The 12,713-nt window shown below is 37.4% G+C and overlaps 1 protein-coding gene across 1 annotated transcript in view; it reads left to right on the top strand.

Moving 5' to 3' along the window:
* Nucleotides 1-12,713, top strand: part of LOC141429678 (uncharacterized) — a 264,174-nt gene that overhangs the window by 238,555 nt on the left and 12,906 nt on the right. The window contains 3 exon segments of the mRNA XM_074090108.1: nucleotides 7,208-7,314; nucleotides 10,783-10,890; nucleotides 11,297-11,390. Of these exon segments, the coding sequence (XP_073946209.1) occupies nucleotides 7,208-7,314; nucleotides 10,783-10,890; nucleotides 11,297-11,390 (309 nt within the window).

Raw genomic sequence — 12,713 nt, 5'->3', positions numbered from 1 at the left:
CGCCGAATCGTCTATCGCTTATTTACCTACTTTGGCGCTTACGCTGTTACAGATGCAAATTCGTCTTTTTAGCTTTTATGGTATCATGATGTCAATAAACTCTAGCTTTCTTGGTTATTCCGATTCTTAAATGCGTTGAATTGCTTATTTGCCTGCTATTTAAATTGATGGCTGATATGCATTGCAGTAGTAAAAAAACTATAAATCCAGTAGTATAGCTTACTTACTAACATTGTATAAATAAAATAATCTCTTTACGCTGTATTGATATTTTGTTTGTATATGCAATCTACGTACTTAGTAGGTAGCAAAAAGTATGTCAAGAATTCACTTTATGCAATCCGACTCTAACATAATGATTACTTTGCAATAAAAAATTAAGCCCTAAGGCTGTTCGTCCAAGCGCCGGTAGCAGTTCACGATCCGCTACCGATTCGATAGCAATTACAACACTATCGGCCAACGCAACTGTCAAAATTGAGGAGATGTCGATTGTTCACCTCTATTCATCGAGGACGGCGCTCTATAAAAATAAAAGTTTCGTAACACAAAAACAAACGCCATACTACGCCATTTTTAGATAATCAAACAGTTCATACTGCCCTATTTGTGGATCTTGGAATTGTTTAATACTATAAATCAATATTCGCGACACTGATCAGTTTAACAGCCACGCCGAGATACGGCTGGGAATTCTCGGATAGCCGAGGTGTTTTTATCGTCGTTTTAATTTTAAAAAGTCGTCCACGATCGACAACGACGTCTTTTAATTGTCGTTTTATTAATATTCTTATAGCGGATCGCTCGAATTACTCAGGCTAGCTTTTTGCGGCGGGCCTAATTGCGCGCTCCGTGTCGCTAATTGAACGGTTAGCCGTACGCAACCGGTACGGCCGCCCGCCGTGTTTGCCGACGATTATGCGGTTAAATGCGTGTGTTTAGTTTTTCTAGCGCCGATAGAATAATAATTTGTCGTCCGAGCTGGAATCAAATCTATGGGAATACAACTTAAGACAAACTAAATAGACTACTTTACCTTTGTTGGTTCATCTGGTATAAAAAAATCCAGATCCATTCGATTAATTTGAAATTTGGTAAATCCAATTACATCGCAAAAACAAAGTAAGTACTCAAAAAAGTACTAGAGTACTCGTACTTCTAGGTATTATATATCAAATGAATCTAAATTCATTGCTTAACTTAAGCCTGAAAAAATTCGAGGGTCGATCGATTGCAATGAAAATCAATGACATTGCAAAAATAATACCGATATAAGGGTGTTTCATAGATCTTATATTTAGCCAAATAAAACATATCAAGTTCATTGCTTAAAGCCTTAAGCCTAAATGAATTAAAGACACGATCGCAATGAAAATAAAATAATTGTTACTTTCTAGATCCAGAATTATCGCAGAATAAACAATGTTGTTGTAACTCTCACAGATATAACTTTAATAAAATAAGTCTCTCAGAAAAAAAAAACATTAGTTTAAATAGACTTATATTATCTTCAACGTACAGCTTACTTAACTCTTTTTTTTTACATGAAACTGACCGTGATTGGCCCCTATCTCACCTGATGTTAAGAGCAGATGAGGCCAAAGGTGTATCTCACTGGTTCAGTAACAGCCTATTCACTCTAGCCATGAAGAGACCTAGATGCGTTAAGGACGTAGTTCCTATCTAACTACCGGTAACTACGAGTATCCATGTAATGTTTAAGGGAAAACAGTCGTAGTCATACGCAGTTATTATTCTATTAGTTTTCGCGCTGTTTATAACCAGTAAGTGCTACCGAGTGCTGCGAAGACCGACTGACAACATATTTTCGTGGTTATGACTGAAAAGGCAATAAAACCTCCGTTATTGTCTATAATGTCTTGGCACTAGTCGACGCGGGAAGTATTTCTAGTCATTTTCAAGTGAGTCGTATCCGCGTATCGTATGTATTTTAACTTATTAACAAATTTATTCTCACTAAATAAATAAAATACCGTCTAAAAATAAACCACGTTTAAAACAAAGCTTCTCTGCATATAAGCTGGAGCTGGACGAGAACGTTTACAGACAGTGCGAATGTTTTTCGCAGTCCTTCAAAATTGTTTCGGAAATTTAATACCCCGAGGTCGTTGCGCTAACTTTGCGGGATTAAAGAGATGGCAGACACAAAACAATGAACATTACCCGGTATTGTCAAAGTCAACCGTTCGTCACTCGTGAAACGTTACCCAAAAGAACAAAAGTTATTCCAATACAAAGGTTCCGTCTTGTCCTGTCCATAGTTGCAATAAAACCGGTAAGTAAAGAAATAAATATTTAAGTGCAAAAAGAGGTTTCAGAAATAGCCCCCTATGTACGGACAGCAGCTGCTTCGTTCAAGGCAAACCGCCCGCTTCTTTGGGCCACGTTTTGCAACGCAAATTAATATTTTTTTCACCAAGTGACTTGAGCTCAGCCTAGTGTTAAGTTTCAAGTGCCTGCGCAATGAGAACTGGATTCGAATTTCGTAGCTTTGATTTATTTTCAAAGCAAGGTGATATAGAAAACATTGGCTGTGTTGGAATTATTCCCATTTGCGCTCTCGCACGTCAGCGGCTGCGAATGGATTGTTTCATTTGTTTCGAAATTTAATTTGTCTACAGTCAAATTGATTATCATACATAAGCAAGGCAAACTAGATCTAGCTCTGTAAGTATAATGTGCAGTTGACTACCTCGATTTGGAAATATGAGACGTACGCGTCGTGGTCATAAATTCCTTTTCCTGCTTGATATGCATGCGGTAATGAATGAGCGAAGCCTTGCCATGTTATGGAAACATTATTCATGATAATAACGTGAGTTGTTAATTAATTAGGCAGGTTGCTCTTAAAATTCTAGAAACGGACGTTGGCGGTCACTTAACTGCGCTCTTTTAACTTTACGTAGAATATTTCGTATCATTGCGAATGCACCTGTTGGGTTTATTTTCTCGTGCAGTATTCATTCCGGCCACGAGAGGAAGTATGTAAATAAAATGAAAGCTTACTGCCTCGCTTCAATTGTTATTTAATCGAATACTTATGGGCTATAGTTAATATTACGAAATTTCACGCAGTCTATTAGTGCCCCACCACGATATATTATAAATAGTGAAGATATATATTCTAATACAGGTAGGTAATTGACGTCAGTGTTGCAGTCAGTTGTATCACCGTCTCTTGCACGTTTATAATATATATGTTGTGAAGAAACGTGTATCACTGATGCTTATCGCAATGACTTATCGAGTGCATCAAGGAAAGCTAGTTTCTAAATATATACTTTATCATGATCAATTTCCTTGATGTAATAAATAACTTAGAGTTACATATGTAACTAAGTAAATAATAAGTACAGAGATTAGCGCTATCTGTCTATACTAATCTATGTATATTTAAACTAAGTACAGTACAAAAAAAGAGATAAAAGTTTGTTTGTGTGTATATCTGAAACTTCTGAACCGATTCTAATAGAAAGCTGCGCTGTTCCAGATTAACAACAGCTCTACTTTTGAATCCGGGATAGAGCAAAGTTCCCGCGGGACGTAGATGAAATCCCGCACACCAGCTAGTTTATAATAATTTTATATTGCTCATAGTAGCAAGCAGGTCGTTTATTATGTTTTATTGGCGAGGCTGCAAGTTAAAACTACATATTAGATAAATCTTAAAAAGTGCGCGGATCAAAATTACCTATAACGCTTTGGACTAAGAATTTCTAATATCGTAAATGCTCAGTATGTTCACGTTTTCACTCATTCATTGCATGTGCATACTATACAATATAGGCTTGTGTACTAAATACTAAAAATAATTAGTTCCTGACTGGACTAGAATGAACTATTACCATCTTCTTTCTGCGCTTAGTGCATAGTATAATATCTTGAGAAAGCAATCGAACTGAATCGCTCGGAATCGGAACTACTCTGAACAGCTCCGATTGACCGACCCGCTGAGCGCGAACCGAATTAAACTGTCAGTGTGGACTTCGTGAACCATTCCTTGAATGTACTAGTTTGAGTGAGAATGAGATAGCAAAAAGAAACTAAACGGTTATTGGAACCGGAAGAAACTATGCATAGATTCTATTGCGTACTAGTGTACTAAATGAACTAAAACAGACCGAACTAATACAATTTGTGCGATTGTATCTACTAGTGGGAGCGATCCGCTTAGTGAATGAGCATGCACGCACAACCCTACAATTTACCCTACAAACCTGCAGAGGATGAAACCGATTATACTTCATATTTAAATACGTCACTCCTTCAGAGATGAATCATACGCGTAATATGAGAATTTTTATAAATGTTCTTTTTGAGAATATTCGAGTAGTTTATGAGTGGCACGTTATCTATCCGTTTAAGATATACCTACGTTTCGCGCCAACCATATTTATTGCACTACTTAATTTAATTCACAGCATACACAGGCTAAAATAATTGTGGTCGTGGACTGAGCGCCAATTATTATGTGCCCTTTACGACAGAACTCGCGCTGGACCAGATTAAGATGGTATTTCACGATATATTATGCCGGTCTGGTATCGGTAACGCTTATTAATATGCAAATCTCGATAAATAACGAGTGTAAGTGATTGTCGATTTGTTATTTATTGCTATTGGAGATACGCGGTATTTAAATGCTGCGGTGCTATTGTTCCATGCTATAAGTCAAGCTTTTAATCTGGAAATACTTGCGTATTTCTAACGGTTTTATAGCCATGCTGTTATGGTTGTGATTGGAGTTCACGGTGGTTTTAAGTGGATGCTAGTTATAGGTTCGCAAATAGAGATTCGTGCTCGTTAAGTTTTATTATTATGTTGGTAACTAAAAGTGCTTAGGTATATTTACTATACACGCGCGCACACACACACACACACACACACACACACACACACACACACACACACACACACACACACACACACACACACACTTACACCCTTGTCCGTATTTAAGCCGAGTGAGTGAGTAGGTACCTTTTCGTTTCTAGCCTTTCTCTCAATTGCATTTTACGAATTTCATTTAAAATATATATTCAATTTGGACTTATTTCGAACGCAATTGCATTTTTAGATAAATCTGCAATTTTATCAAAATTTCATAGTTCAATTCGAATGTGGTGTGGTTTATCAGAAAAGTTTTACCAATAACATGGTTAGAGGATTCAGAAATTATTCTTACCTACTTTATAGCTTGGCTTAGATATCACTGCTTAAATACCTATAAGAGTAACGTGACTGACATAACTTAACCTAAACCAATCGAGCTAGCTAGAGACTTGAAATTTGGCTGACATATTCCTTGAGGAACATAGAGAGGTACACTACGAAGAAATTTTCGATTTTTCTTGTACCTACCTAACCAAGTATTTGACACGGATGAACCGAAACTACTTGGCAATTCTAGCCAATAACAAACAGCTTAACGGCGGCAGCAAGTTGGAGTGTCCAGCTGTGCCGCCTCCGCCCTCAGTAACGACGACTAACGGTACAGTGGCTTGTGGCCAACTGTATAAGGGAATACAATGTTCTGAAGTCGCAATTAGAAAGACTTTATTTTGTTATTGATATATCGCATCTGGAATATAACTTGATTGTTTTATCAATAAAAAAAACGGCCAAGAGCGTGTCGGACACGCCCGAAATAGGGTTCCGTAGCCATTACACAAAATTAAGTAATATTTTTCTAAGGATTTCGTATTTTGTACGGAATATTCCAAGTTTAGGTATATTTTATACCTTAGGCTGCTATTTACTCTTAAACTACTTCTAATTCTCAAGAAAACTTAACTGTTATAGTTTTTCTTGTAAGTTTGATATGTACTTACTACCATCCTGATTTTTTTTTTTCAAATTTTTCCACCCACCGCTTTGGATTTTAGAGGGGGAGGGGGGACGCTCGATTTTAATGAGAATTTGCACTTTAAAGTTGAATATTTTGCAAACAAATCACTCAATCGAAAAATTGTTTTAGCTAATGATTTTAAAAGACCTTTCCAACGATACCCCACACTATAGGGTTGGATGAGGAAAAAAAAATCACCCCCGCTTTACGTCTATGGCAGGTACTCTAAAAAAATTGTTTTTGAATTTTTAATTGTACTATTTTGTCGGCATAGCTTACATATATATTCGTGCAAAATTACAGCTTTGTAGCATTGATATTCCCTGAGCAAAGCAGTACTCGTATGTTTTGAGCTGTCCAATCCAGTCAAGAAAAAAAAATTGTAAAGTACTTTTATCTCATAAACAACTAACTAGACACGATTTCAGTGTCCTCGTGCTCGTATATGTGTTTCTCTCTCAAAGTATAATGAAGTCATCCATAAACTTATTGAATATCGGAACCAGGTCAAACAGCCGAAAACGAATGCCATAAGCCGTTCCGCGGAAGTGGCTGCGACCACAAACTTTTATCTACGCGTAGGGGCTATTATTAAAACACACGAAACCGTATCGCGGGACACCACATCCGACGCTCGACAGATAATGAGACACTTGAAACAAAGGAATCGAGCTTTTTCTTTGTTCGAGTTGGGATGTATTAGGAACGTGCGCAAAGGCATTGCTCTAAATCACAATCATGTATTTGGGCTATTTTTCTAAGGAGGCCACTTTTAGAATCTACTTACAATGTTCTATCGACATAAAATGTCACACAGTAGAACAATTTCAGCACTATATTATAGCGAGTTAACTGGCATGGCGTTCTTCGAATCAATCAATTAGTTTCAGATTTAAAAGTCATTATAATTTAACAACTTCATACTATAAACATCATACATAGTTAGGTACATATTCCTACCTGAATATCAAAGAACCTGTTGTTTTTAAGGCCACTAGCGTTTCTTCTCGTATTGCGTGTCACAGCTTTTTCAGGAGTGGTGGCGACGGAGGCGTACCTAGACGTAGGCCATGACCAAAGTATTTCCTTGTCCCCCCCCCCCTCTCTTATAATGGAGTACTTCCGCGGTCCCTGCTCTTTGGGAACAAGAGTTAATTCAATGATATATTTTTATTGTTTATTCTACTGTTCAATCAATAATGGTGTTCTTAATTTTAATGTTATTTACGCACCTAGCTGTGTGAAATGGAACCCAGCACATCAATCACAATAAGAAGGGTCGAGCTGTAGATCATAATCCATCTTGAGCTTACCTAACGCATGTCTATTTGTCCCCAGGATACTATCAGCCCGCTGGTCCGCTGATCAAGGAGTCGAGCGGAGAAACAGAGCGTGCACTCGCGAGGTATCACCCCGCGCCACACTACCACGCACCTCATCCGCCGGTAAGTGTCACTTACAGGGTTTACTAATGTTTCGGCGAATAACGTTTGGCAACCTGTTTCATTTCGCAACTTTTCATTTCCCAACTGTTTAAACTGTAAATATTTCAGGAATTTTATAAAACTAACCTAACCTAACCTAAAGGGTTCTACACGATGGCCCTGAAATAAATCCTGAAATATTTACAGTTTTACAGCCTTATTCATAAAAAATCCTTAATTGAAGTTTGATCGGTCTGTTACTTAGCAGACTGATTAAGCTTGTTAGACGGTTGTCAAGAAGTATGATTCATAAACGCTTGCTAGCAGTCTGCTAGTTGTTGAGCTGCTGATAGACGGATTAGACGCGTTATGTTGGCCACCTTGACAAATCAAAGACAAAAAAATGGCTTAATCGATAATTAAAAAAAATAATTGACAGCAGTGACAGCAAATTAGCAGGAAAAAAATAAAAAGCGAGATGTTTGTTTTCCCGCCATTTCCGATCCGCATGTTTATGTTGTGCAAAAAGCCATAATTATGTTAATCATCCTAATTTTTTTTTCATATTTATTGTTAATTTAATGTTGCTAATTTAGAGGATTTTTAAATACAAATTCCTGAAAATAAATTTTCCTGTTTTTTTTTTAATCTTTGCGTGCCTTCACTAAATATCTTCGGTATGGTTTTTTGCTTTTGTCAAAGTCAGCTGTTCAAACTTGTGGCGGCCATTTTGTGACTAAGCAGGGAGATAAAGGAGGGTCTACGGTCCTCTAACTTTAGTAGAGCCTTGATCGACTGATTAGCGCTAACAGACGTTTATGAATCATGTTTTTTAGCATCGGGCCTTCAAGGAGCCTTCAAGGAGGCTCTAACTTTTTATGAATAAGGCTGTTAGAGTTTGCGAAATGTAAAGTTGCGAAATGAAACAGGTTGCCAAACGTTACGTTGCGAAAAGGCAGTACTCGCACTTACAGAATAACCCCCCTTGTGACCAAGAACACCTAAATCCAGAGACTTACGTGTTTCGGGGAAATAAGTCTGCTATTCCCCAGGGATTTGCTGGGCTGCGTAGCTAAAGACTTAGGTACATCTATCTACCAAGCAGGCTTGTTGATTTTCATAGCTTAGCTGAATTTAATACTTACTGGTGAGTTTGCACCTCAGTGTCAAAGTCTGTGTGTGCGTGGGGGTGTTACCACTAGGAGAATAATAATAATAAATTCATTTATTTCAGGCAACTTGGCCCATATAATAAAAACCTTACCGACTAACATAGGTACATATTTATAATTAAAAATATTTAAAACTAATTTGGTGACAAAACGGTCCGATTCTATGGGGTTTTTTGAAAAATCCTTTTAAACTGCGGATAAATATCAACTGAAAAAACCTGTTAACTAAGTTTCCCATCTGTGTATCGTGCTCAAGGAATAAGATTTGACACACAGGAAGGCATAAAATACGAGCCCGAAATCGTTGGGCATTTACTCCGCAAACGACAAAGAAAAGTATTTTTCTTTTCAAAGTACCCTCGTGGCCATTATTAAGTGCTGAAAGGAGGCGATAGGTACGTATAAATATTACTGCGATATAATTACGATTAGGAATAATTCATGACCGAGTCTGTGACCGAGTAAATTAATAATTTTCTATTATTTTGTAGTATATTAAATTTGGCTTTGTCCATTGGTGGACAATTTTGCCGTGTCTAGTAAGTTTTGCCGTTGGACGGTAAAAAAAAAACTAGAAAACGAAATAGGAGAGGTAATGGTGGATAAACGATGACAGCGCGAAGGAAGGAAGGCATTTTTCGTCTACATGATCACTTACTACCTATGCCTATGCCTATTACTGTCTATGTCTACTTGATGTTTACTCAGTTCTCCAAAAGATGGCACTGTGCACCGTGTGGCAGTTAATTTTGTGTCGTTTAATTTTGTTGTATTATTAAATCAATTATTCTATAAAATTTGTTGATATCCGTTGCCCCTCTTCTAATCTTTCTAAGATTCAGGTGCAAACTAAACTCAATCGAGTGTAGTGGCTACCCCCACTTTTAGTGGTTAAATTTTTATAGCCTATTTTTTTTTATTGGCCGAGGATTTTCTCGACAGATTAAAAGTTTACAACAAAATCCGTTCAGCCGTTCCCACGTTATGCGCGGTCAAATAAACGACAAACAGATAAACAGACAAAAAATCTAAAAACTGTTGGAGCGTGTTCTGTTTACAGACTTTCAACCCTCTTCAGCTTTATTATATGCATTATAGATACTAACACATTCCATGTTAAATTTGTTATCAATGTCGGCTTATGTTTTTTGTCTAGCGTGCACCATAATGTTCTTTACATAAACATACCATGAAGTATAGGTTCGACTAAATGGATTATTTAATCTATTCAAATCTAATAGAAAAGTGGACGCGAGATTAGAAAATTAAATAACTCTGCGCCAAATAAAAGACCAATTTATCACGCCAAGATAATTAATGAACTCAATTAGTTTAAACAACTTAACATTTCTCAATTAAAATGTAAAAAAAAAAACAAAAGAAGGCGCGGGATCTACAAAGCATCCACTACCTGTGCAGATTAACGAAACCACACAAATAAAACCGAATATGTTACACCTGTTAACAAAATATGCTATTAATTACGAGAATTAACATTACCATTACAAACAATGGCAATTAAACCCTGAGAGTGCCCGCAGCGCCACGGGGAGCCTTATCTGTATACAAATCAGCTTTTCGCGGCAACTAAAAGGATTAAAACGGGACTAAATTGTCGACAGCTCAGAGCTTTGCTTTCGACAGTTTCAACGTTATAATGCTTTTGTTATCGTTTTCATTTAATGCTCGATATCTAATTAAATTTAACATGGCATTTGTTTGTACGATTGGCATTTGGTTATATTTAGATCATTGGTTTATGCGTGATTTGTCAATTAGCGCGTTGTTAGTCGCAAATGTTTTCAATCGAAGCTATTTAATTGGTCATGAGAAAAGTCGTTGCTGAGAGTTTGAATATAGCAATAAATTTTATCTTACATAATTAATATGTATTTGCCATAATCTTATTAAAAAAAGATAAATTTGACACGTACAGTCACCAGCATTAATATCTGCCACAGCGGAGCATGCAAAAATGTCTTTCCGGCCCTAGAAATAGAGTCGTATCAGATATTTATGCACGCTTGTTGTGTCAGATATTGGTGCTGGTGACTGTACCAAGATCTATCTACCAGCCTTTTATCTACAGTATCATAAATAAATAACTGAACGAACATGCGATCTGATCGCATCTAAATGAAATCGAAATTGAAAATTTTCGTAACCAACCGTCGTCGTCGCATTTCATGTATGCGTTTGAAATTTCGTTCTGACTCGTTCCTATTACGGTCATGGCATGATACGTTGTAATGCGTTAAACAATAAGGCCTCTGCTTAACTGACAAGAATCTCAAATGTTGAACTGTTTGTTGTTTAGGTACTGCAGCAGTATGGCCCGTACTACCCAGCAGCTGATCTCTGTTACCGATACTACAGGCCTTCCGGGCCGGCCTACCACATGCCGCCACCACAGCCTGATGCCCCTGTAAGTAGATAATCGGACAAGTGCAAGAATTCACATGGCACCGTACTACTTTCAGTCTGTAACATTTTTTTACACTAGCTTTTGCCCGCGACTTCGTCCGCGCAAAAGTCAAGTTTGTAGTCAAATTATTCATCTCCATCAATCGATTAAACCCAAAACCCGGCTTTGGCTCATGTGAAAATCCAAATATTTTAATTTTTGACTAAATTATTATTCAAAACATTTTTAAATTTACAAAGCTTCTGTAGAAAGCTCCGCTGTCTCTACACCTACTTAGGGGAAAAGGAAAAATACATGTCCAATACCTTTAGATAATCTATGTAACTGAGAGGCTAATAATTTTTTAAGACACTAACCTCTGTTGACATAAGTGACATGCTATAACCTCATTGTATTGTATTTGCAGATTGTGGGGGTGGGCAGCGAGCCGTATCCCCCGCCCCAGTACTACGGCCAGCCACCGTGCTACCAGCACTCTCCGCAGAGGATACCGTATGTCGGTCAGTACAAAACAACATAGGGTCTCCCCAAATCGGATTTAGCCGATCAAAAAACTATTTTTATGTCCACGCAATAAGAGCGAAAAGAGACGTTGATCGGCTCGGCCGACGCGAAACGATATTTACCGACGGGAAGACGTCTTTTTCGTTTTTATTGCGTGGTAGTAAAGCGTTTTTTGGTTGGCTTAAGCCGATTCCGTGTCAACAGACGTGGAGAGACGCTTACATGATTGACAACTGGAAATCATCATCGACGTCCACCGCTTAACAAAGGCCTTCCCCTTAGAATGCCACAATGACGATATCTACAAGTCCGGTATCCGATTACTACAAGTGGGTTAGACTTGGCAAATCTTTGCAAACATTGCAAGTTAAATAAAGCTGTTTCTTGCAACCTCTGCGTCCCGCGGGAACATTGTACTTTACCAGGATAAAAAGTCTTAATTAATCTGAGATACTAGCTTTCTAATATGACAGAATTTTAAGAATCGGTTTCCTAGTTCCTTTAAGTTTTTGTTAAAAAAAATATATTTTTAATACAAACTTTTTTGCTGACTGTATTTTTTGTGGACTGTACTTGTATTGTCACCCAAACTACATTTGCATACCAAATTTCAAGTCGATGCCAATAACCGTTGAAGAGTTCCGTCCTTTGGAGACGATCCTGGCCGGACTACCAGCATGTCACTACCAGATAATTGTATTGTGACGCACTTTACATAAGTATACCAAATTTCAAGTCAATCCAACTACTGGAAGTTGGTCTAATTAAACTTGCGAGATTTGATTAGGGACAGACAGACAGACAACGGGACAGGTGAAACTAAATAAAAGCTTGTAAAAAGGATTTCCCTCGATAGCTATCCTGCAATTTAAAGTTGGATTCTCACTAAGCACCTAAATGAATTTCCTTTTTTGATTTTTTATTAAAATTACACCTACTTAAATAAGACGTGGTTGCTGTAGCATCTGCTCAAAAACTCAAAATACAAAACCTAGTTGTAGAATACTTGATAGTCCAGAATACTGTTAAACAATAATATCGGGTACACTACACTTTATACTCACTGTTATGTTTATGTAATGAAGTCCACACTTAGGTAAATAAACACAATCAAGTAAACGATAAGACGTCAAACAATTGGAAGATGAATCATCTCCACTTGACCAGTGAATCACACGCTTATCTCGGCGTTCTTCACAGAATACTGTGGATGCCCGTGCACATTGAACGCGTGTCCAAAAAATACCGTTGTTAAGTCTATTGCGCCTACTTGTTACTATTAAAAAACACTAGAAAAACACGCTTTTATAAATGCACGT

The sequence above is a fragment of the Choristoneura fumiferana genome, chromosome 7 (assembly GCF_025370935.1).
Source record: "Choristoneura fumiferana chromosome 7, NRCan_CFum_1, whole genome shotgun sequence".
NCBI classification, from domain to species: Eukaryota; Metazoa; Arthropoda; class Insecta; order Lepidoptera; family Tortricidae; genus Choristoneura; species Choristoneura fumiferana.
The sequence above is the reverse complement of the archived record's forward strand: the minus strand, read 5'-3'. Positions and strand labels throughout refer to the sequence as shown.